The following is a 26,205-nucleotide window of genomic DNA, read 5'->3' on the forward strand; positions in this document are numbered from 1 at the left end:
GAATGAATCTGAATTCTGACTCTTTGTCTGTGTTGAAACAAAAAACAAACTGATTTTCTGCCACTAGCTCTCTAGATTCATGTGTGACCCGTCTATCTAAACATATCGTGAAAAATCACCTCAAAGTGTCTTCCTTTTTTTGCTCTCTGTTCTGAACACTCTTGCAGTGCTGCGATCCATTTCTCCTCCATTTTCGTTCCTGTCTCGCCGTGTACACAGACACCAGTCGACGTGACACCCGCGAGTGATTACCTTACAGAGAGAGAGGGAGATAGATGAGATGAGAGAGATGAGAGAGAGAGAGACATGCGAGAAGAGAGACATTCAGGAGTCGGTCATTGAGAAACTGTGAAGTAACCAGAACAGATTAGTTTCAGCAAGTTTTATAAGCTGCGTACCCACAAGTTAACCTTAAATGTGTGTGTGTGTGAGAATGGGTGTGTGTGGTTGTATGAGAGAGTGTGTGTGTGTGGGTGTAGTGTTTTGTGTGAGAGAGAGAGAGAGAGAGAGAGGAGAGAGAGGAGAGAGAGAGAGAGTGAGAGAGGAGAGAGTGTGTGTTTTTTTTTTGTGTGTGTGTGAGAAGCTCAGGGCTTCAGAAACATGTGTTTTCTTGCCACAAACTAAGGCCCAAGGAACAAGGAAACCCCCCTGTCCACTGCACTTACCCTATACCACAGCACACCACAACTCTTCTCCTTCTTTCTTCTGAGGCTCTCTAGGTCTTCTCTCACTCATCAACACACAAACACTACTCACAAACACACACACCACACACCAACAGCTCTCAGTTAATCATCTTTACAGGGTGCGCAGCTAGGGTTGGCTGACAGATTTGAATATATTGGCATTTGAGTGGCAGCTGAAACCGTGTTAAGGATTCTGTTAACAGAAATAAGTTGAAATTTACCCTCAGTTCACGTCCAAATATTGTAGTTTGTTTATTTTTTTTTTCATCAGATTTTGTAGAGAATGTGTCATCGCATCGTGTCTCAGCCAATGGATCTTTTGCAAGTGAATGGGTGCCGTCCAGAATGGAGAGTCCAAACAGCTGATTAAAAACATCATAATAAATCCACAAGTAATCCACATCACTCCAGTCCAGCAGTGAACAACTGGAGAAGAGGGGGTAAAAGATGAAACACATCCAGCATCGAGGTTATTATGGATTATGGACTATATTTATTAGTTAAAAACATCTTAATGCTGTATTGTGTTTCAGCTTTTGTCTTCTCCAGAGGTGAACTGATGGACTGGAGGCTGTGGCGATTACTTGTGGATTATTGTGATTTTTTATCAGCTGTTTCGGACTCTCATTCTGACGGCCAGCCCATCTTCACTGCAGAGGCATCCATTGCTGATGACACATGATGCCATGCTACATTTCTACAAACCTGATGAAGAAAAGAAGAAACAAACTCATCCTGGATCTCTGATTGACCTGAAGGCTGGATGTAAATTTAAGCAAATTGTCATTTGTTGGCTGAACTATTCCTTTGTTAACAAGCTTTAGTGGTCCATTAATTTCACGCTACAATACAGTGACATTAGATCTAGTTTCACATGTTTTTCTATTTATTTCAGCTACTAATGGGTAAGACAGTGTGTTTAAGAAATGGTATAAATAGACATTTGAGTAGCAAAAAAAGAAGATAAGATCAATTCATTCAATTTCCGTCAGTTCATGAGTGGATTCAAAACAAATAGTTTTCATAATTACTCACGGAAATGTCCACAGATCGCTATTCGTTCCTCATGTTTAGTGTCTACCTTTATGCATTATGTATATAATGAAAATTCGCTGAAAATATTCTCTATAGATTAATATAAAATGCCTTGTTTATTTATTATCTAGATTTAAATGCACTTTACAAAAAAGGTCTACCTTGGTAACATCAGTTAAAGCATTGAGCCAAAACGTGAACTAAAGGATAATACATTTATTGAGAAATAATGAGAAATACACTTCTAAGAGCATGCATTATTCTTTTGCCATTGTTAGTTAAAACAAATATAGTTTGTGTTCTAGTGTTTGTTCACTGTTAGTGCACCAGTGCATTCACATAATGGTTCAACTTTTGTTAATTATAAAAATGCATAAAAAATTAACTAGAATCAATAAATGCTGTAGGCCCATTATTGTCCCCTTGTTCGTGTTTAATTAAATTGTTAATTTAAGCTAATGTAAACATATAACAAACATGGTAAGTATACCAACATTTTTGAAATCTCGGATAACACTGTCCTTTACACATACAGTTTTACCTAACTTTAGTTAACAAACTAAGGCATGAACAATACGTTGCTTCTCTGACACTACATTTAATAATCTTAGTTAATGTTATTGTTCAACATTTACTATAATGCATTATAAACATCAACCTTTGTGCATGTCTTAACATTTAGTTTAACGTGCATTGTGATTGAACATGAACTAACCACTAAACGGCTGTATTTTTTATTAAACTAACATTACCAAAGATACAATAAATACTGTAACATCAATATTTAGTTGTTTACTTGGTTCGTATCCTGTTATCGTTTAATACATTAACACTTTAAATTAACTAATGGAAACTTATTGGAAAGACTGTTACCTGAATCTCGTTTGCCACCCATTTAAAAGCCACTTAAAGTAAATAAAATGAATTAATAGATTGTTAGTAAATCCATAATATCAAATATCATTAACATGGAAAATTATTGAGAATTACACTTCTAAAAGTTCTAGAGCACATTAAAAATCAGGGATTTCAAAACCAAATTTAAACCAAACTAGAAAAGTTTAGGGAGTTAAAAGGCCGTTTAGGAGATGAAAGAAAAAAGACTACACTTGTGATGTTTGTGTTCATTGCTCTAGCTCTGTTGTAATAAATAGGACCAAAAAAAAAAAAAAACTCAAATACAAACCTGCAACTCTTCGACATGCAAACTCTGTGAATATATTTCAGTCAATGCACAATCCATCCTTTTACGACAAAAATATCGAATCGTCCACTAGTGGGCCTGAAATGTCAGGAACTTATCACAACAGCCAAACCATCAGCATTCAAAGGCCTAAATAGCGTGCGTGTCATGTGTGTGTGTGTGGTGTGTGTGTGTGTGTTGGTGTGCTGTGTGTGTGTGTGTGTGTGGGTGTGTGTGTACCGTCTGGCTTCCTACATCCGTTTCCTCCAGCTGCCTGACGCGAAAAGCACCCTCTGTCTTCCCACATCGCCGAAAACTAATTAACTCATTGCCTTCCTCCCCACACACACCACACGACACCATCAACACACACCACACACACATGATAAATCGCATCATTATATACTTCATTTCAACAGAGTACCTCAACGCTTGTCCTCATGCAACAAACCAACAAAATATATCAGACGACAATCTTTGTCCTCAGGCTGACACGCAGCGGAAGAGAGAACGACGCACTCAAGCACCTACAGCATCATGTCAATCGCCGAACGAGCAGAGACGGAGAGAGCATCGAGACAGAGGATGAGAGCAGGACGAGAGTCGAGCTTGCGTCTGCTGGTTATAATCTTTGCATGCTAGAATCTTGATGTCATGCCAACTGTTTTTATAATATGATCCTGTCACTCTCACATTCCAATACTCAAACAGCCGACATAACGCTGGGCGGGGTTGGGTGCGGAGCCTTGCTGAAGACCGTGTCATACCGACTCAAAGAGCTTTTGGGGTTCAGTTACATAAGCGAACACATCCTGTTTTAAAACTGTAAAAACACACAGCTGCCACACTAGCTAATAAAGCCCTAACGAAACTATCAGTTTCAGACTAATCTAATGCTTTATCACTACGCTTCACCCTGGGTTAAGAGAACAATTTGCTGAAAAGGTCCTCAATCTCAGGTCAACCGATGATCAGGATTGAGTTTGTTGTTTCTTCATCAGATTTGGAGAAATGTAGCATTGTGCAATCAGTGTCTCATCAATGGATCTCTGCAGTGAAATGGGTGCCGTCAGAATGAGAGTCCAAACAGCTGATAAAACAATCAATCAATAATCCACAAGTAATCCACAGCACTCCAGTCCATCAGTTAACATCTGGAGAAGACAAAAGCTGAAAAGCAAATCCAGAATTAAGACGTTTTTAAATAGAATATGAGTCCATAATCCATAACAACACTTCCTCCAGTGAAAAAGTGCATCTCCTGTTGTCTCTCACATCAAAATCCAGCCACATATTTGTTTAGAGCTGGTTTACAACGCTGCTTGATCCTGTGCAGATTTCTCTCCTGATTCACACCAGAACACTTTTTCACTGGAGGAAAGTGTTATTATGGATACTGCCTATAAACATATTTTTAGTTATAAAAAAAAGTCTTAAAAAAAAAAACCTGCTGGATTAATGTGGATGTGGCATCTTTTGTCTTCTCCCAGATGTGAACTGCTGGACTGGAGTGGTGTGGATTATTGTGATGTTTGTTATCAGCTGTTTGGACTCTCATTCTGACGGCACCCATTCACTGCAGAGCATCCACTGATGAGACACTGATGCAGTGCTACATTTCACTGAATAAAAACATGAAATTCCTTTAAAAACATACCTACCCCAAACTTCTGAACAGTGTATATGCCATTAATTTGATTAATTAACTGGCATATTATTATATCAATGGAATGACAGCCCAATTCTAGAAAATATCTCTGCCACAACACAGACATTACAAGCGTTTAACATGCAGATCTAATCAAGACAGTTATTCAGACACACACACAGAAGCTGATGACACAAAGACCACAACACAAAAACACAAAAAAGTGTACAAAACACACACACAAACCTACCGAAATGAAGACATACGACACGCTTGAATCGTTCACATATATCACATTATAAAGCTATTTATATCATAGATTTATACAAAATCTCACTCTAGCCCTGAAAAGAACATCGATTTAATTTATGAATCATTTCCACTCGTCAGATTTTTAGCGTCACATCTGTGGCTAATAAAATGTTTAGTTAAAGTGTGTGCAAATCCTGTAATTTTTCTGTGAACCAAAATAATGTATTTTGAGGTTTTTTTTCTTAAAGCCAAGGGGATCAATGCTCTTTGGACCCCAAAAAGAAGAAAGTAACACAGCATAAATGATGATTTTGAGGCGAACTATCCCTTTTTACACACACACACACTCTCTTTTCTTCTCATTCCACACATTCTTTCCTCTTACTTATTTGCCGGCAAAATCCAGACGCTCCAATAAACCTCTTCTTTCTCCTTTTGTCTCTCTATCGCTCTCTCTTCTCCTGTCTGTGTAGGTTGATCTGAGCCATATGGAGATCTACGAACCGGCTCAGCGGCAAATCATTCCTTATTCTCCTTCCTCAGCCTGATCCATGTCTCTTTCCTTCCCTCCTCTCTCTTTCAAAGACTCCTCCCTGTTTTTTCCATCACGATGACTCAGAGAGCCGCCGTCCCGCCAGAGACCCTCCCACAAAACCAGCAGCAGGCAGAAAAAATGCATATGAAAACACAGCTAACACGCACACGCAGCCCAGAACAGACGGAGCATGGAAAAGCGCGAGCTCCTCCCTGCAATTAAAATGAAATCAGTCCAAATGTCAGCTATAAATACATGACGCAAGCACACATGTGCTCCAGACTATTTCAGGCCGTTCTGTTTATCAGATCCAGAATAAACACACTCCGCATTTTTCTCAGAAGCTTGATTTCCTCGCTGAGAACACCACAGAAAACACAAGAAACAAGTGTGTTTACGCAACTACGCTTTTAGCACCAAATTGTCTCCAGAAGTTAGTTAAATCTGACCTAAAACAGACATTCTCAAAGATAAAAATAGGTTTTGTTTGCTACAAAATGCAAAAAGTTTTCTTTTAGGGGTTATCAGTGAATCACTGAAGACTTAAAAAAGAAAAAAAATCCCATTGATTTTGCACCATATCTACAGATCACAAACATCAAAGAGGGACTGACACAGTAAAACATGTATAATGTTATAAAAGATTTCTATTCCAAATAAATGCTGTTCTTTTGAACTTTCTATTCATCAAAGAAACCTGAAAAATAAAATGTATCACAGTTTCCACAAAAATATGAACTGTTTTCAACATTGATAATAATCAGAGATGTTTCTTGATCAGCAAATCATCATATTAGAATGATTTCTGAAGATCATGTGACACTGAAGACTGGAGTAATGATGATATAAATACAGCTGCGCATCACAGAAATAAATTACAGTTTAACAGATATTCACATAGAAAACAGCTGTTTTAAATTGTAATAATATTTCACTATTTTTACTGTATTTTTGATCAAATAAATGCAAAATCATACCGTAAAAAAGTCTAACCTCAAACTTTTTAACAGAAGTGTGTCATATTTATGTTTAGAAATACTGATAAAAAAAAATTTTATAGCATGAATGCACTGTAAGTCGCTTTGGATAAAAGTGTCTGGTAAAAAAATAAAAATAAATACATAAATGTATTTAATATACAGGTAAATTAGCATTTATGCTGCCTCTAAAACGTCACTGAAAAGCCTTTCAAAAAGAATTATTTCTGACTTCTTATATCTATTCTGAAACAAGCTCATCATTTGGCAAACAGACTGCTGAGAGACGTAAATGCAGTCATGCGATTTCTTTTTCCAGACCATTTCTTCCTGAAAAATCCTAAAGAATTGTTATTAGAGCCTTTGAGGAACCACTGAGAGGAATCAGAGCTGGAAATGTTAAATGAATAATTCCCTAATCATGGGACGTTTATCACAGACAAGCCACATCAGGTCCAATTCAGGTCCAGTTATAATTAGCTTTATACTGAAGAACATGCATAACATATCCGCATTTAAATAATAAGTCTTGTGTGTGTGTGGTTTGTGTGTGTGTGTGTGTGTGTGTGTGTGTGTGTGTGTGTGTGTGTGAACTCACAGTGAAGCTGTTGTTTACGTTCTTCGTGCTTGATTCTGCTACGCTGGCATCCGTCAGATCCACTTCATCAAAAATAATTGACTGAAAACAAATCAATAAACAATCAAGCATCCAGTGGCATTTCATCTATAATCTGTTCGTGATTTATTTATTTATTTAGTTCGTGTTTAATTATAAATATCTACAATACAAAATTGTTTCCAGAAGTGAATTAAAGCTTACAAAACACTCCTTTGATCTATCTATCTATCTATCTATCTATCTATCTATCTATCTATCTAGAGAGAGAGAGAGAGAGAGAGAGTGAGGTGAATTTTTATATATTTTTTAATATATGTATATGGATATATAGATTTAGGGTTTGGCTTAGTGTGTATTAATTACAAATAGCTTTACATACAAGTAATAGAAGTTTATGGTATGCTAATTCACAGAGCTAATTGAAAGTTTGTGTGTATGTGTGTGTGCGTTTGTGTGTGTGCTGTTTAGACAGACCTTGGCAGTCTGAGCGTAATACAGCGTTCTTCCCCGCAGTTTAAAGTAACGTCTCTTCCAGCGCTGAAAATTTGTCTGTTTCATCAACTTTCCCTCTTTTAAAATGGTCTAGAAGAAGCGAGAGAGAGAGAAGTGTGTGAAAATTCCTTTCGCTCTCACCCTCGTTCATTCACGTAATAAATGTCCTCCTCAAGCGGCTTTTTACACATCATTACATCTCCCACAAACCTTTAATGGAATGATATTTTTACACCAAGAAACCACACAAATTCACTCCAACCTCAGACACACACACACACACACACACACACCAGCACACACAACACACACACACACCACACACACACACACACACACACACACAACACACTCACACTCACTAACACACACACACACACACACACACTATCACTCACTCACCTACACACACACACACACACACACACACAGCCTGCAGTTTCCTGTTAGACCTAAAGGGAGCAGCAGAGCTCAACACATCTCACTCTAACATCTAATTTCTAATTTACCAGCATAACTATTAATATTATTCATATTTAAGATTGATTCCTGCAGCGTTTGTGCTCCAGACATGAATGATTCCTCAAACCATGTGTGTTATTTTACTTTACTAAGTAATCAGATGCACCATTTTCACCCACTAGATCAGAAAACTGAAAAAAATCTCACAGACACACATTGAAAGAGAGTCTAAAAACCATAAAAATGTAGTTTTCATTCAATCTCATTGTGCATTACACAATTTTTAACATACTGTACAACAGCAAACACACACTTAAATAAATCGGACTCGGGATGCTGCAAAATTCAGACTTTTAAAGAACACATTAAAAAACACTGATCAAATTTAACTCCAGGAACAGGCTGATAATGCATCCTACAGCGAGAAAAAAGCATGCAAACTTTTCATGCATAAATTTGCAGCAAAGTAATGAGACAAATGCACAAATGCAGCTCCATCCGAAAGCTTTACAAGTCCACAAAACACACCGAACATCAGGATTCAGAGCACAGGCGGTCAGTTAAATGCATTGCCATTTCAGCATCACAAGCAATTACAAATTCAGCATTCAACAAACTTTATCATAAATACAAGCTCCTAAAAAAAAAAAAAAGACTAAACCGTTTTGAATATATGATTCTATTAATGCACTTGAGATAAAAGATTTTCTGGGTCCATCTTACAAAATACAAGATAAAGTATCATAAAGCAACACAAACACAAACATTCAGAGAGTGTAACAGACTAACCTGGCCCCTAGTGCAATCCATGAGACACAGGTCAGGGCGAGAAGCGTCTGACTGACGTGAGAGGTTTACGCCACACACACATATACACACACACACACACACAGTCACTCATGCTGGTTTCCGCTGACAGTAAATGCCCTTTTCTCTGCCACTGAAGGCACCTGTCATTTCAGCTCACACACACGCGATGAAGTCTAAAACACACTGCTGATAAACCCACAGGAAGCTTGACCTGCTTGTGCAGTGCTCAAGCTTTGAGAAGAGATACCAAAATAGCTCACTTCAAGCCTTGATGCAGATAATAGAGCCATTTCCTAACCGCACGCTAACGTTACATCTTTACATCCGTGCGCGCTGCTGCATGAATGACATGAGCGCTTGATGCCGTTTATAACTAACTCAAAGACATTATTTAATCAGGGTTATTAACTAAAGCTAAAACCAAATAATAATAATAATAATAATTACTTGAAATAAAATAAACATTAGCTGAAATAAAATATTAAAACAAAATAAAAAAAAAAGCAAACTTATTTTCAGCTAGTTGCCAATGCAACGTTGCAAATTTGCAAATGCCAATGCAAATTTTCATTTACGTTGAAGTACTAAAATAAAATACCTATAACAAAATTATAAAACTATCAAAAAATATAGATATATTTAAAAAAACAACAACAACAAAATTACTAAAATGAAAAGATAAAATATAAAAATAAAATCCAATACAAAATTTTATTCATATATTAATATCATCCAAAGCTAAGACCAAAAAAACATTACTTGAAATGAAATAAACATTCTCTGAATTAAAATAAAATAAATAATAAAAGTAAACTTTTTCAGCTAGTTTCCAGGGCAACATTTCTCATATTGAACTACTAAAATAACTCAAACTAAAACTAAGAACTAATCAAATAAAAAAATATTTTAAAACAAAAATAAAAAAACACAACAAAATTACTAAAATTTTAACTAAAATTAAAATGAAAACAGAAAATATAAAAATAAAATGTCATTCCAAATATTATGAACTTATTAATATCATTAACTAACACCGAAAACATTTTCATTGCTTAAAATAAAATAAACATTACCTGGAATAAAATAAAATATTAAAGGTAAACTTATTTTCGGATAGGTGCCAATGCAAAAATTCTCATTTTCATTAGTTTATGCTGAAGTACTAAAAAACTAAAACTAAGAACTAATATAAAAAAAAAACGATATAGACTTATTTTAAAAGAAAAACACAAAATTAAAATTAAAACAATATTTTAAATTTAATTCAAAATATTAACAAAAATTAGTATAAATTTCTGCTAAAATAATATTGATTTTAATAAACTGAAACAAAGCCTGTGCGGTACACCACACAGAAACACTATTTACAGTATATAAAGACTATATTTACACGAAAATGTTTGCACTGATTGTACTGTATAACTTTTGAGCTTTTTATAAGCTTTTATCAGCTGTTTGGACTCTCATTCTGACGGCACCCATTCACTACAGAGCATCCATTGCTGAGACACTGATGCAGTGCTACATTTCTACAAACCTGATGAAGGAAAAAACTCATCCTGATCTCGGATGGTCTGAGTGTGAGTTTACGAAGTCATTTATCCAAAGGATTTCCTAAATAATGTAATTTAAATGTGAATATAGATGATTATTGCAAGAATCAAGTGTCCAAGAGTCCTCTAGATTTACAGCTTGCAGCTGTGTGACAGCGATCCGTCTGATGAAGGGCCGAGGGGTCCTCGAATCGCAGCTGTGAAAACTCTACCTCATAGTGTTTTTACTCTCAGTAAACCATGGATTTAACTCCGAAACTAACACACTGAAATCATCAACATTACTGATTCATCTGCTGGTCAAACGTGACCTTTCAGCGGTCAGATGCCTGCGGTTACTGTAGCGAACGCTTTCATCTCACCTCTGACTGATCAGACTCAAAGAGGCCGTGACCGATCTGAACCGTGACCTTTCTCCTTTCACAACCCCACCACAGAGACGTGATGACAGTACAGGGGCGAGACACACGCCTTCCGCTTCTCAGAATTCAGCCCAGAGCCACAGAGTCGTTTACAGGCCGGCCTTGTTGCAGAGGAGCCTTTGGCCACCCGTGCGTTAGTGCTACCCTAATGCGCACTTCCCGTAGACTTCAAGGAATAGTGCATCTAAAAATAACAAAGCGTGTCATCATTTACCCTCATGTCCATGCCTTGTCCCTGAATACTTGGGTCAAAGACGTAAAGGGGTTTTCAAGCATCAAAAGAATAAAAGTGCAATACAGCTTTTAATCTTTTATCCATACATTAGAATGTGTTGTGTCTAATTTTATTTTTTAATGCGCAAAAGTAATGACTATCATATATTTTTACCATGCTTTACTGAAGACAGACAACCCCTGAAATGTAAATCGGTGTTATGATAGTTCTAGTCAGGCATTTAGATCAAGAATCAACAGATGACATTAAAAGACTCTATTTAAGGATCACAGCATCTAAAAGGTATTTAATTATTATTTTAAATCTTTACCATGATCCATCAAACCAATAGGTTCTTTTTCTTTTTTTTTTCTTTTCCACTAGTCTAAGAGAAGAATGTTACAGAAATCTCGAAACTAAACCAGTTCATTAAAAAAACTATGTTTTTGCCTTAATCACACAGAAGCACTTTCCTCTGACTCTGGCTGAGAAATGCCCTTCAGCACGAGCAAACAATACTCGGTTAGTTTTCTAGGTGAAAGATATTAAACAATAAATCACACACACCATAAGAGCATATAAATGATGCAAACGCGGATCATCTCCGGTCAGTCCTAAGCAACAGAGCATCATCTGACATATCTAGTGTGTGATCTCACTGACCGGATACACACAGGCTTTTGAGGCTCCCTCATATACACAACGCTTCTCATAACAAGCTAATGATATTTACAGAAATGCTATAGCTTAACCATAAATCTAGACCTCTTTCCCACAGAAAGCAGCTGATATTTATTATAGCTGGCAAAAACATGACTTTGAATGTTTATTTTTGAGTCTTTCGAAAAGGGCAATCGGGATATGCATTAATGAAACCAGATCCAACGTACAACAAGAACGCACTTAATCAAAGAATTCTGTCAAAATGACAAGATCAAGCTGTCAGGAAGTGAATTCTGCAAGAACAAGTTCTCTATCACTTTATCTGACGTTTAGCTGTTTGTCAGTAACGGAACAAGCTCAAAATGTCAACACTGTTGTAAGTATGATTCTGATCACAAACACTGATTAGTGAACACTACAGCGATAACTCATAATTCAACCTTTGATTTACCAGCTCCTCAAACCTTTACAAAAAGACAGAGTTACTGTAGTTATTATTACTAAAAATGCAAAAAGGACATTAAATTTGCATCAAACAGATGCCTTCCCGAGCTTGTTTTACTTTATATACTTTTGATGACAGTGGAGGTTGATGCAACTTACCACAGTTTTACAGTAATAATAATAAATGACGTATGTATGGACATGAACTATGATTAAAAAGGGATTTTTTTGTTAAGTTTGAGCTTGTAAAATAATCCGGCCGAGAGACAGACATGCTGTCTTACAAAATGAACTATGGTAGACAGTTTCCACCAAAATTAAGATATATTTGCACATATTTTGCTACTGATAATAATATGCTTTAAAATAAATCAATATGTAATTTACTTAAAAACAGCCTTTAATTCATTTTCTATTGTTTCCTCCTTTTTAGTATTAATTATGTCTTTATTTTTACCACAGTTTTACTATTTTTACTAAAATAACTGCAGCAGCAGCAAAGTATGGTGATTTTTTTCTAAGGGAATTTGTGTTTGAATGTAACCGCTGCGCTGCAGATGTTACAGTGTTTCATTTTCAAACTCAGATTCCGATTCCGAACAAACGGTTACAGTGTAGCGCTTCAGCCGAACTCACGCGCGCGCCCATCACCACAGAGCCGCGCGGTCCCGCTACATTCACCCGCGCTCGTCTCAGCGACCGGTGTCGGTGTCCGTCGGTACCGGAGGGTCAGGACACGCAGGAAACGTCGCGGATCTCGGACGGGCCGCTCGGTCTGAAGCGCTTTACTCTTTGGAGAGCCAATGCTAAACACACACGCACGTGCTATATTACCTTGCTCCGGATCTGACCGGACGTGGAGACCTTCCGAATGAGCTTCTGCGGGGAGCCGTGCTCCTGCTCCGGCTCACTGTCCGACGACTCGGCCTCAGCAGCAGCAGCACCGACCGCCGCCATCCTGCGCTCCAGCCCCCGGGACTCACACTCACGGACGTGTTCCAGCGGGACCGGCCTCACAGCGCCGCCGCACGGACAGACCGAGCACTGCAGCGGGAGAGCGGGAGAACGCGCCCCCTACCGGACAGAGGAGCTACAGCCGAGACACTGTACAAAACGAGAGACCCCCGACACATTTGGACACATTTGGACGCACAGGTAGAGTTGGGGAGTACTGGTCACATGTAACGGAATTACGTAATTTAATTACCTGTAATCTGTTGTGTGTAATGTGTAATTAAATTACAGCTAAAAATACAAAAATACATACAGATTTGATTGATTTCTTTCCCAAATTGCGTTGACTACTCTAAAATATGAGACACCAATGTTTCAGGAGTTGACGACACAGAATATGACACATGCTTATAACTATTAAACTAACTTATGATTTTAAATCCGTATTTAACCTCATAATGACCTCAAAGTAAAAAGAGCTGCTAAAGTCTGACTTTGTGGTGGCTGTGCTTTAAAATTAAATTATTATAATCTTAATTCAAGTGAAGAAGTCTGACAGTAATCAGTGTTGAGCACTACATTCATTAGACATTTTAAATTTGTTTACAGAATGTTTACAAACAATAAAATGTAATATTTCCTTAACGTTTATGCAACCAAGAAAAAAAGAAAATTCAAAACATTTAAAAAACTGAACATTTTTTTAAATGTTTAGAGAACAATTCAGAAATATTGTTTTCATAAATTAATGGGAACATTACAACATAATTTTGTAAACTGGGATTGCATAACCATAAGCATACCTTGAAGTTTGTACCATTTTAAATGTTAAAACAATAGATAAAGTGTTTGAAATAAAAAACACTTTGTGTTTATGAAACATTTATGGAACATAGTTCAACTGCCTTCATACACCAACTAAAAATCACAAAACACAGCTGATTAAATGCAAAAATGAAGCAAATCACTCCTGTGAAAAAGTCTTTTTGTGTGAATCGGGAGAGAAATATCAAGCATCTGACGGCACCCATTCACTACAGAGGATCCAGTGAATCAAAGCTGCATTTAAGAACAACCCTGTTGAATAATGGATTCAAAAATCCAACATCTTTTCAGGACGTGAACTTTACAAGGAAGTGTTCCTCCTCTTTTGTTAATATCACTTTATGTGTAGTTTTGGATATCATCATTTTTAAAATCATGCAGAATTTTACTTGACGTCATAGATCCATCTGAGTCAGCTTCAGCTGTTTCTTCAGGAGACTGATGGATGTTTTGAGAAAAAGCAGCGCACATTAAAAGCACAATAACGATCACAACAGCCTGAGGCAAAACACTCAATCTGAAGCTATGGAACAATCTAGAATTTAATAGCGAGAGTGTGTGTTTCCTGTAAATATACTCCCTAATGTAATCAATACAGCAATGATTGCTGAGTGTGTAACTGTAGACTTGATCCTGATGGGTTTTGGGGGGGTTACGCATGCAGCACATACGAATTCCTCATAAAGACCGTAAACACTGTGTAAAGAAGCACAGGACGGCAGAAACAGGGTCAGGAGCTGGGCGGTGCTGTGAAGAAGCGGCCGTGGCTTTGTTTGTGTTTGTGTGTCCAGTTTCACATCTGTGTTTCACATCTTGCCAGTGCACACTTCCTCAGCAACACACACTAGCTCTCATTAGGATGCATTCCCTTGAAATAATAACACATTCTTTCCAAACAACACAGTGTCTCCTTCAGTAACACACTCAATAATTCTATTTCACAAATATGCATAAACACACACCTTTTTCAGTAATTCACTCTTTTTACATGATGGGATCTGATCCTAATGTGTATGTGTGTGTGTTTTACCACGTGTTATGTGTGTTATTTGTTACATAAACACCTTTTTATGTCCACTATTGTTTGGAAATTAGAGTCAAGTCCAATGCACTTATACAATGCAGACTGTTTCAGAGTGGCTTCACATTAATAAACAGGAAAATTAATGTTGCAAAATGAATCAATTATTAAACGACTATTAAATGCTGTATGATGCTGTGAAGCAGTATACACTGTACAAAAAAGTGGTAAATAAAAACAATTTCTTTGGAATTATTTTGTAAATGTTACTAGGAATTTCTGAGTAAAAATTGTTTCAACACCAATATTTATTTCAGTGTCATTATTCAGTTCTTTATTGATTCATCTCAGTTCAGTTAGTGTCGATGTTGCAAAGTTTGTCAATTATGAAACACGTTCAATTTCAGAAGACAATAGTGTCATTATTCAGCTCAATTCAGTTCAATGTTGAGTTCAGTTTCAATTTTGCAAAGTTCAATTATGCAACAACTTCAAAAACAGCATGTGAATCTGATTCAGATCAGGCACAAACGATGCATATTTCCCAAGCTAACTAATTGGGGAATTCCCATTGATTTCCATTGTTCTAATGTCATCAAGGAACAGCTGAAGACACACCTCTTTTGCAAGCTCTGAACTCATCCACAACCATAAACAAATGCACTCTTTTCTGCATTCAGCTTCTATTTCTGCTGGTATACTGATCAAGTTTAAACTTTAAACCAAGCATTGTGTTCTGCAAATATTATATTTGTAAGTTGCTTTCAATAAAAACTTCTGCAAAATGTATAAATGTACACAAATACATCTTCTGGCATAGATATTTAATAAGTGAGTTTAAGGAATATAGCCCCCTGTTGTGTTGGGGTCAGTTTGACCTAACCTCGATTTTCAAACTGCTTAAAATACTGGTTAAACTATTTATTTCTTCTTGAAATTTGGTGGATATTTCTAACTTAGGGTTATGAATGTGCATGCAACGTTTCGACACATAGATGTGTTTTACAAAGGCTTTACACATTTTGTACATTGTGGGGTCATATCGAAAATCAACACTAAAGTGTCAGGCAAAAAAAAAATTACCGGAAACCTTTACTGTAACTTATCAGACCCTAAAATATGGAAAACATGAGACTTGTGTGATTGAAGACTCAAAGTTTACTCGAAATTCAGACATCTTTATCTTAAGTCCCTGGTTGTATACTTAGTAGAGTTTCACAGTCAAAAACATCTGTCGGGTGTTTTTTGGTTGTTAGTTTGGATCTCAGTTACTGAAAAGAAGTGTGAGAAACCCATTTTGGCTCACAGGGAATTAAAAAAGAGACATTAAAAAGGGAGGGGAAGTACAAATAGCAATAAATACTTACACTAAGTACAACAATACTTTAGTTGCTTGCACCTCGGTGTGTAAAAAGTCATTACAAGTGTTCATGACTACACTCATTCTTTAATTTTAACAAAACAAAAAATATAAAAAATATGTGGGTCAAATTGGCTCCTAACACAAAAAAATAGTTAATAAATTATAAAATTTCTTGTGTATTTTGTGACAAGCTACAATTGAGGTTTCTGGTTTTTTTTTATGAATCTTTAGTATTTTTCAAAGTGTAATTTTTTGGCAAAATGCATGGAAACCAATGAGACAGTTCTTTTTTTTTGGCCTTTTAAAAGCTATTCTGTATATATAAAAAAAAACACACACACACACACAAAAAAAAACACCTAATCAACAAAATTGTCAAATAACAAAATATTTTGCTATTTCTTTGTAGAGCGGCCTTGAAGTCCTGAAAGACACTTTGTATTTAAAAAATAGAAAATGACAGTCAGAACTGTATGAGGTAACACTTTACAATTAAGGTTTAATTTGTTAACATTAACTATATTAGTTAACCTGAACAATATTAACTAAGATTAATAAATGCTAAGTTCAAAACTTACTAATACTTGATTACATTTTAAAGTTGTATCTGTTAGCATTAGTTAATGTAGTGTGAACTAACATGAACAGTAACATTTTTATTACCTAACATTAACAAAGATTAATCAATTCTGTAAAAATATACTGATCATTGTTACTTAATGCATTAACTTATGTTAACAAATGAGACCTTATTGTAAAGTGTTACCATGTATGAAATAAATAGCCCAGCCATCACTCTTTAATAAATTCAGTGTTGCCCTACAGCTGTCAAAATAAAAGATTAAATAACAAATGTACTGCTGCTTTATGGGATACTCTTCGCAGATCTGTGATAAGATATTCAAGGTATTACTTGTTACATATTCTGTTGACTGGTTCTTACAGAAACAGAATCCTCTGTGTTTGTGTGTGTGAGATCTGACCTGGATCGGGTCGGAGGCCTGCCGTGTTCCCATGCTTCCCTGTATTATAAATCATCTCCAGAGACGCATCCGCTCTCTCCTGTTACAGTCCTGACGGAGCCGCGCCTGCTCTCACACTGCTGTGTCACTCACACAAAGGCAGAAGCTTCCCCCTGTTTTCTCTCTACTGTATTATTACTCATGATATTCTGGGCCTAATGAGGTCGCAGAGAATGGAGAGAGAGAAAAGTCCAACTCCCGGCGGTCACATACACACAAACACATTCACGCAGGTGCAGCTATATAAGTGTAGGTTGTCAGGACATCAGAGATTTTTTCACAGACTTGACCTGGACTAAGGAAGAGCGAGATGCTGTATCGCAGGAACATGGTGGGTGATCAATTTGTCCATCTGGCTGTTAATTGATGAAAACAACATACATAATAAAAACAACAACAATGCTAAATAGTGTTAAATATTTAGTGTTGTAGCTTAGTATTTGTATATTATTATATTTCCTGTATTATGCTTTATTGGAAATTGCTAGTAGTTAAATTTCACAAATATTTGAAGAAACATGAAATTTTGAAGTTGAAGGTCTGAAAAAGTGTTCTCTTGTAAAACGTACTCCGATAATCTTTCATTTAAAACAACAATGCAGCTAGCAACCACCCAGAACATCCTTGTAACTATTGAAATGAATCGTTCTTGATTTTTCTTGCTGTGAGACAGTGACATAATATTTTAAAGCTTCTCTGTAATTAGATTGAACTCTATAATTCTGCCTACAGGACATGAGGAGTATCGTGGAGGTGTTGGTGTGTTTGTTTTTCGGCCAGTGTGCTTTAATTCCTGGCTACCATGCAACAGAGTTTGGGTTACTGCCCAATGACACGCAGGGACAAACGGGATTTTCGGAGCCTGATTTATCCTATTGTCAGATGATTCTGGAAGCTCCAGTTCCACCCACAGCGGACCAGGTTCCCTGGTTCTGCATCTGCTCCGCTTGCTCTGGAAACCAAGGCCAGAAAGGAGACAGAGGCGATCGCGGACTGCCAGGTACAAATTCCACACACAGCATTATCTCACACATACTCTGTTTGTTTATTATTGTCCAGCGTTTTAATAACTGCATCTGCTACTCACAGGAGTTCCTGGTAGTCAAGGTCCAAGAGGCCTCACTGGGCTTCCCGGCCGTCCAGGATTCACAGGACGTCCTGGCATAAAGGGTGAGACTCTACAAAAAGTCAATGCATTTTACTTCACTATGAATGTGTGTGAATCAGTGCTGGGAAAGCTAGTTTGAAAGTGTAGCTTCCCATGGTACAAGCTCCTTATGTGAAGTTTCCTGCTTATAGTGGAGGAACTACTTGTTTAGGATGTATTAGTAGTGTAAGCTTAAAGGGACAGTCATTTGTCATCATTTACTCACAAGTTTCTTTCTTCTGTTAAACACAAGAAGAATGTTGGTAACCAAACAGTTGCTGGTATCCACTGACTTCCATAGCACTGAAAGAAATACTATGGAAGTCAATGGCTGCCAGAATCTGTCTGGTTACCAACATTCTTCAAAATAACTAATACCATACAGGTTTGGAACAACTGTTATTCTCTAAATCTGGTGTTTAAATCAACTGAGTTAACTGTGGTAGTAATGTAATTCTCACACCCACAGGTGAGAAAGGTGACGCTGGAGATAAGGGTGACCTTGGTTACCCCGGAGTTTCAGGGCCAAAGGGAGGCAGGGGATTCAAAGGTCAGTGAATCTCCGCTAATGTATTACCATTTACATATACACAATGCCTATTATGGGCCTTTGGTGACCATTTTTGTATATGTGCTTCCCAGGTGAGAAGGGTGAACCTGGTCTGGAAGGTCTTATGGGAGAACAGGGTCCAAAGGGAGATGATGGTCAGTGCCCAGAAACCTGTGAGCCCCTACCTGGGCCGGCAGGTGAACCGGGTCTTCCTGGCCCTGCAGGTGCACGGGGGTTACCTGGGTTGAATGGAGACCCTGGTCCCAAAGGGTTGAAGGGCGATCCGGGTGTGGTGGGGGAGCGTGGCCTTCCAGGTGTACCTGGGGAGAAGGGTGACCAAGGTCCACAGGGCCTGTGCAATTGTAAGGACGGGGCTCAAGGAGCCCAGGGTCAAACAGGTGCAAAGGGTGAGAAGGGAAACTTGGGTCCGACAGGGCAGCAGGGTGCAACTGGAGCCACAGGACCTAAGGGTGATCAGGGAGATATGGGAATGACTGGTATGCCTGGACCTTGCTCACCCACTGTGCAATCTACTTTCTCCGCCGCTTTACTCACCTCCTTTCCTTTACCAAGCCGCCCAGTTCCTTTCAAAACGTGTGATCTACAACTTAACCAGAACTACAACCCTGATAATGGCGTCTACACCGCCCCAGTTAACGGAACCTACGTGTTTAGCTACCATCTGCAAGTGTCCAGCCGTATGCTAAAGGTCGGACTCTTCCACAACTTCGAGGCTGTGGTGAGGACAACTACGCCAGTGGAAATGAACACTGCCTCTCAGCAGGTGGTGCTGAGTCTAAGCCAGGGTGACTGGGTGTGGGTACAGGTGAAAGACACCACCACAAATGGAGTTTACACTGGCTCCGAGGCCAGCAGCACATTCAGCGGGTTTTTGTTGTACCCAGACAGATGTGATGACATGTTTGGAAGAGATTTCAATAATAATGAGTTCCCTAATAATGACATTCCATGGGGACTCTCCTCCTAAGTCTTAACTACTACACCCAATCTTCCAAACCTAAAAAATTACCTATTCCCTAGACCTACACCCAGAATTCTAAACCTTCAACCAAACTTTTAAACTACACCCGAGACATACATCTAACATTCTATACCTAAACTTTATCTACTCTCTAGACCCTGTACCCTAAGCTGTTAACCTACACCCAACATTCTAAACCTTCACCCAAACTTGAATTGACTCCTACACCTCCACCCTAACCTCTTATCCTACACCCAACATTCTAAACCTTCACCCAAACTTTAATTGACTCCTAGACCTGCACCCTAATGTTAACCTACACCCAACATTCTAAACCTTCACCCAATCTCTAACTACACCCGAGACCTACATCTAACATTATATACCTAAACTTTATCTATTCCCTAGACCTGCACCCTAAACTGTTAACCTACAACCAACATTCTAAATTTTCACCCAAACTTTAATTGACTTCTAGACCTCCAACCTAATGTTAACCTACACCCAACATTCTAAACCTTCACCCAAACTTGAATTGACTCCTAGACCTCCACCCTAACCTCTAAACCTTCACCCAAACTTTAATTGACTTCTACACCTCCACCCTAACCTCTTAACCTACACCCAACATTCTAAACCTTCACCCAAACTTGAATTGACTCCTAGACCTCCACCCTAACCTCTAAACCTTCACCCAAACTTTAATTGACTTCTACACCTCCACCCTAACCTCTTAACCTACACCCAACATTCTAAACCTTCACCAAACTTTAATTGACTTCTAGACCTCCACCCTAACCTCTTAACCTACACCCAACATTCTAAACCTTCACCCAAACTTTAATTGACTTCTAGACCTCCACCCTAACCTCTTAAGCTACACCCAACATTCTAAACCTTCACCCAAACACTAATTGACTCCTAGACCTGCACCCTAATGTTAACCTACACCCAAGTCTAAACTTTTACCCAAACTTTTAACTACACCCTACATTCTAGACCCGCAACCTAAACTCTTTAACAAACCTCTAAAATGATCCACTTTTCAACCTCAACCCCAAAACTTGAACCCCTAGTGTTTCTATAATATTCCACATGTAGATTATATTTTAAGACCACTTTATGTAGTTTAGAAGCAAACCTTTGGCTGAAAGCAGGGTCTTCTAGTTTCAGTCATGGAATTAATTAGTTCTCCAGGTGGACATGTGCGGTGTTTATTTACAGTGCAATGTCTTGTAACTTGATTAGCTGTATTATGCCCCATCAATACACAGTGAGGTGGATCAGTCGAGAGGTTGCTCCCTTGACAGTTGTTTTCAGCCGGATGTTTGTAAAGTATGAAAACTGAGCAGGAACGCACCAATCAGCGGTTATATCATCCTTCCAGCTATTCAGTGGACAAACACTGTGAATAAGAGTGAAAATGAGAACAGGGAAACTGGGTGGGCTGGTCATGTATGTGTGTCTCAAGGTAGGTGAGTGGAGAGAATTATTTGAGAGGTACAAGAAAGAGAGGTGTTGTCTTACACAGTTGAAGTGTTAAACACCTGTTTGAGAGAAAAAGAGAGTCTCTTTACTCTGGGCTTATATCTTTTGAATATGGATTAATCAGACACACAATAATATTTTGGGAAACCTCTTATGGTGTTGCCTTTAGGGGTCCAGGGAAGAGGGGGCCCACCCATAAAAATGTTGTCCTGGGTGCTGAGAATTTTAGCAGTGACCCTGCAACAATATGAGACAACACAACATGTTCACGCTCATGTTCTGTGTATTGATTACCCTCATATTTCCAATAAACTGTAAACTACTAATCCGACTCCTTGTTTTTGGTTGTTTTTCCACTTAGACTAGTCAAACTAGTTCCATCTGACTAATTTTGATCAGAACAAGATCCACAAGGCACTACCCGAAAAAAGAAAAAAACCTTAGGAAATGTCAATGACCAATGAACCAATGTTTGAACATTAACTGAATATTTAATGTGGCAATTTTAAATACAACAGCTCTGCTTCAAAACCCTAGTGAGCTGGCTTGCTTCTAGTGTCTACTTAGTCAGCATATGTTTGTCAGCAAAATATTTGGTGCAACTAACTGACAAAAACTTACACACACATACATACATACACATACATATATATATATATATATATATAATATATATATATATATATATATAATATATATATATATTATATATTATATATATATATATATATATACATATATACATATAATATATATATAATATATATATATATTTATACATATACATATACATATACATATTATACATATATATATATACATATACATATATATATATACACATATACATACATATACATATACATATACATACATATACATACATATACATATATACACATATACATACATACATATACATATATACATATACATACATATACATATACACATATACATATATATACATATATACACATATACATATATATATATATATACATATATTATATATAGATCTATATATATATATATATATATATATATAACCATACATATATATATATATATACATATATATATATATATATATAAATGGAAACCAATTCAAAATATTAATGAAAACTATAATAGTATATAGACAACACAACACTCAAATAAGCATTAAAATAGATTTATTATTGTTAATGCAACAAGAAATACTCCTCAACTGAAAGACATATCATTAAAGGTAAACAGGTTTGAGTTTATCTCTGGATTGCTGCCATATGTTAACTATAGTTTATGGAGTATGTGTTTCACCAGACCATGAGAGTCTTTGGTTAAATAAACAAATTTTGCAAGACTTTCCCATGTTATACGTTACAGGTCTTTGAAACTGCAGTTTTTCTGTGAAGGTATGATTGAAAATGACCAGTCCTTGGGTACAGAGATCATGTAAACACAGCTGTTTTGCTGTCACAAATAGTTTAATTATAGCTCAAAGCATTTAAAGAGCAAATAACAACAGGAGGAACAGGATTTGCCTCTTTAAAAATGTACACTGCAACTAATTTACTAAGCAATACATCCATCTGTGGCAAATAAAATACACTATATATATCAGTTTATCCTTAATGAAAGCTCTAGAGTTATAATTTTTATTTTGGTTCTTAAATGTCAAAATGCATATATTTAGTGCCCATGATTTATTTAACTACAATATCCATAATTATTTGCAATGAATATATGGAGACTGCAAGATAAATGGTAATTTGGCCAATTGATTTTTTCTCACCTGTCTTAAAAAATATTCTTGCATTAGGGCACATCACATCTACCCAGCCTTAACATGCATCTATAAATGCTTATGAATCTTTACACTCACAAGTCTGCCTACACAAAAACACACACAATACATGTCGTCTGTGAGCACTTTCCACGGAGAAGGCTCTCAAGGCTCAGCCGGAGATTCGTCATCGTCGCCGATGACTCCTTTAAGATAGAGCGTTTTAAACTCCTCGAACACCAAGTCAGTTGTGTCTTCACTAAACACACAAAGAGACAAGAAACTCAGTCAACGTCGATAGAATCACCGATGTGAAGATGAAGATGAACAGTAAATCAGAAAACAGGAACAAAGGTGTTTTATGTGTTTAACGCCACACACCCCCGTTCTGATGTCAGAGGACAGTTTCTATTGAACACTGACAACAGATTCACTGAAAGAACGAAAACAAAGCCTCCACACAAAAAAAAGATACCAATCACATTAAAACAACAAACATACCGATATCGGCGATCAGCTTTCCCTTCCCAGAGCCAGTGTGGATCGTTTATCATCTCAAAAGTGTGGACGATGTTGTGGATTAAACACAGGGAAGTGAACACCACACACTGTGCACCGAACACATGGAATCAGAGACAGGAGGACTCTATATGAAGGGTATTATATTACAGATATAGCATAAGATCACATGAACCCCACAGAATATACACCCAGATAATGGACAATCACAATGGAAAATTATAACTGTTTCTCACCTCTCTTTAGGACGAGGAGAACAGGGAGAAAAGAAAGCAGATAACATTCAGTTATTATCAGATCAAGTCGAGTCACATTTATTTCTATAGTGCTTTATACAATACAGATTGCATCAAAGCAGGAAAATAACAGCGTTAATTTTGTAAAATTCATCATTTATGAAACAAATTAAATTTCAGCTCTAATGCACCTTCTATTTATTTCAATGAATGTCAGTGCAGATAAATGGATAATATTATTTAATATTAATTGTCTTTTAAATCCCATTCAAATTCACAATTACATGACCTCAAGATCATTTGACTCATTAGTTTGTAAAAACAAAAATCATGCTTACAGTAATGCACTTATGAAATAAAATAAACCTCAACTGAAATACAATTAAAATATATATATATACAATTTTATTTTATTTCAGCTACCTTCAAAGGCAGCTTTTCACAATTTCATTCGGTTTTAACTTGATGCACTAAAATAACTAAAACTGAAATAAAAATTAATAAAATCTACATAGACATATTTATTAACAAAAATTACAAAAACTCTTAAAATTACTTAAAATTAAAACAGAAAATATATAAAAATAAAAACATTAAAAATACTTATAAAAGCTATAATAATAGCTCAGTGATACTAAAATAACACTGGCACTTATATTGGGTGTTAATTTAATTTTTTCCTGTGTATGTTTATATGAGTTTACAGCTGTTTGATGTGGATGAACGTCTGATTTTTCATTACTGATAATGTAATGTATGTGAGTGGGATTTGCTCCATGTACTGTAGTCTTACTGTGTATGCATTTAATAAAAAATTATTTTAGAAACTGAGGTATGATTTGAGCTCATGTTCTGTGATGAAAAGGAATACCGATAAAATCATGTTTGGCAATGTGATCAGCTCACCAGGATCAGGTTTGGGATGCATGAGTTTGAAGGGAACCTCCACAGCAACTTCACTGAAACACACACACAATAACATCTTACAAACGTACATAATCAATCAATCAGACAACTTCACTGGATTCAAAAACTCACCTGGATTCCAACGATGCTGTAAGAAAAGCGGAAATAAAGCCATTAGCAACCCTGAACGCTCAGCAAAGCCTTTCCTCAAACCAACAGATATTAGTTTTGTCTAGTATTAGTCAATACAGCTCATGTTCACTCACCCGGCTGCATTACTTTTTTCACCACCACCCTATAAGCCACCAACATGCCCAGAATCTCCTTCAGAACTTCATCCTTTACACTGCAGAGAATATTATAGAATACTTCAGCCAAGAATGAACACGTGCTCACCCTCAGACCGTCAAAGATCAGGATGAGTTTGTTTCTTCATCAGGTTTGAAGAATTGTAGCACTGCATCAGTGTCTCATCAATGGATGCTCTGCAGTGAATGGGTGCCGTCAGAATGAGAGTCCAAACAGCTGATAAAAACATCACAATAATCCACAAGTAATCCACAGCACTCCAGTCCAGCAGTTCACATCTGGAGAAGACAAACGCTTAAACAAATCCAGCATTAAGACAATTTTTAACTAAAATATGAGTCCATAATCCATAATAACGCTTCCTCCAGTGAAAAAGTGTTCTGGTCTGAATCAGGAGAGAAATCTGCACAGATCAAGCACTGCAGTTTAATCAGGCTCTAAACAAATATGTGGCTGGATTTTGATGTGAGAGACAACAGGGAGATGCACTTTTTTCACTGGAGGAAGTGTGTTATTATGGATTATAGACTCGTAATTTTAGTTAAAAACATCTTAATGCTGGATTTGTTTCAGCTTTTGTCTTCTCCAGATGTTTAACTGATGGACTGGAGTGCTGTGGATTACTTGCTGGATTATTGTGATGTTTTTTATCAGCTGTTTGGACTCTCATTCTGACGGCACCCATTCCATGCAGAGCATCCATTGCTGAGACACTGATGCTACATTTCTACAAATCTGATGAAGGAACAAAACTCATCTACATCTTAAACTACCTGAGGGTGAGAACATTCAAAGCTAATTTTCATTTTGGGTGAACTATTTCTTTAAGACAAAAACATTTACAAGTTTTTATCAAATTATCCATGAACACTGAAAAAAAAAAAAAGGTGTAGGATTCAAAACGTTGCCAATTACAAAGAAACAAGAGGTAACTGAATGAAATGTGAAATTTTAAAGCAAAATAAAAAAAAAATTATTTTATCTCGTACACATTCTTATACAATATACAACTTTGAAAAATAATTTGTGACGGTGTTGAATGATGCGCACGCACATGCTGGAGGAGGCCAGGTTAGTGTCCTCGTGCTTTAGTTTTCCGTCCAGAGCGAGTCCGAGCCTA

The 26,205-nt window shown here is 37.0% G+C and overlaps 2 protein-coding genes and 1 long non-coding RNA gene across 3 annotated transcripts in view; 1 reads left to right on the forward strand and 2 right to left on the reverse strand.

The window, feature by feature from the left end:
• Window positions 1–12,952, reverse strand: part of LOC109077001 (integrin-linked kinase-associated serine/threonine phosphatase) — a 16,673-nt gene extending 3,721 nt beyond the window's left edge. The window contains 1 exon segment of the mRNA XM_042771727.1: window positions 12,847–12,952. Coding sequence (XP_042627661.1) covers window positions 12,847–12,952 — 106 coding nt within the window.
• Window positions 12,953–17,370: 4,418 nt separating this feature from the next.
• Window positions 17,371–19,865, forward strand: LOC122147803 (complement C1q and tumor necrosis factor-related protein 9-like). The gene is made up of 5 exons (XM_042771728.1): window positions 17,371–17,511; window positions 17,913–18,180; window positions 18,270–18,350; window positions 18,797–18,877; window positions 18,970–19,865. Exons 1-5 carry the CDS (start codon window positions 17,491–17,493, stop codon window positions 19,863–19,865), a joined length of 1,347 nt encoding a protein of 448 aa, XP_042627662.1. The 5' UTR covers window positions 17,371–17,490.
• A 2,640-nt stretch (window positions 19,866–22,505) lies between these two features.
• Window positions 22,506–24,862, reverse strand: LOC122134471. The gene is made up of 3 exons (XR_006161814.1): window positions 24,777–24,862; window positions 23,871–23,874; window positions 22,506–23,374 (listed from the first exon to the last, which is right to left on the reverse strand). It is a non-coding gene; the product is annotated as an uncharacterized LOC122134471 (long non-coding RNA).
• Window positions 24,863–26,205: the final 1,343 nt, after the last annotated feature.

Source organism: Cyprinus carpio, chromosome A15 (assembly GCF_018340385.1).
Source record: "Cyprinus carpio isolate SPL01 chromosome A15, ASM1834038v1, whole genome shotgun sequence".
NCBI lineage: Eukaryota > Metazoa > Chordata > Actinopteri > Cypriniformes > Cyprinidae > Cyprinus > Cyprinus carpio.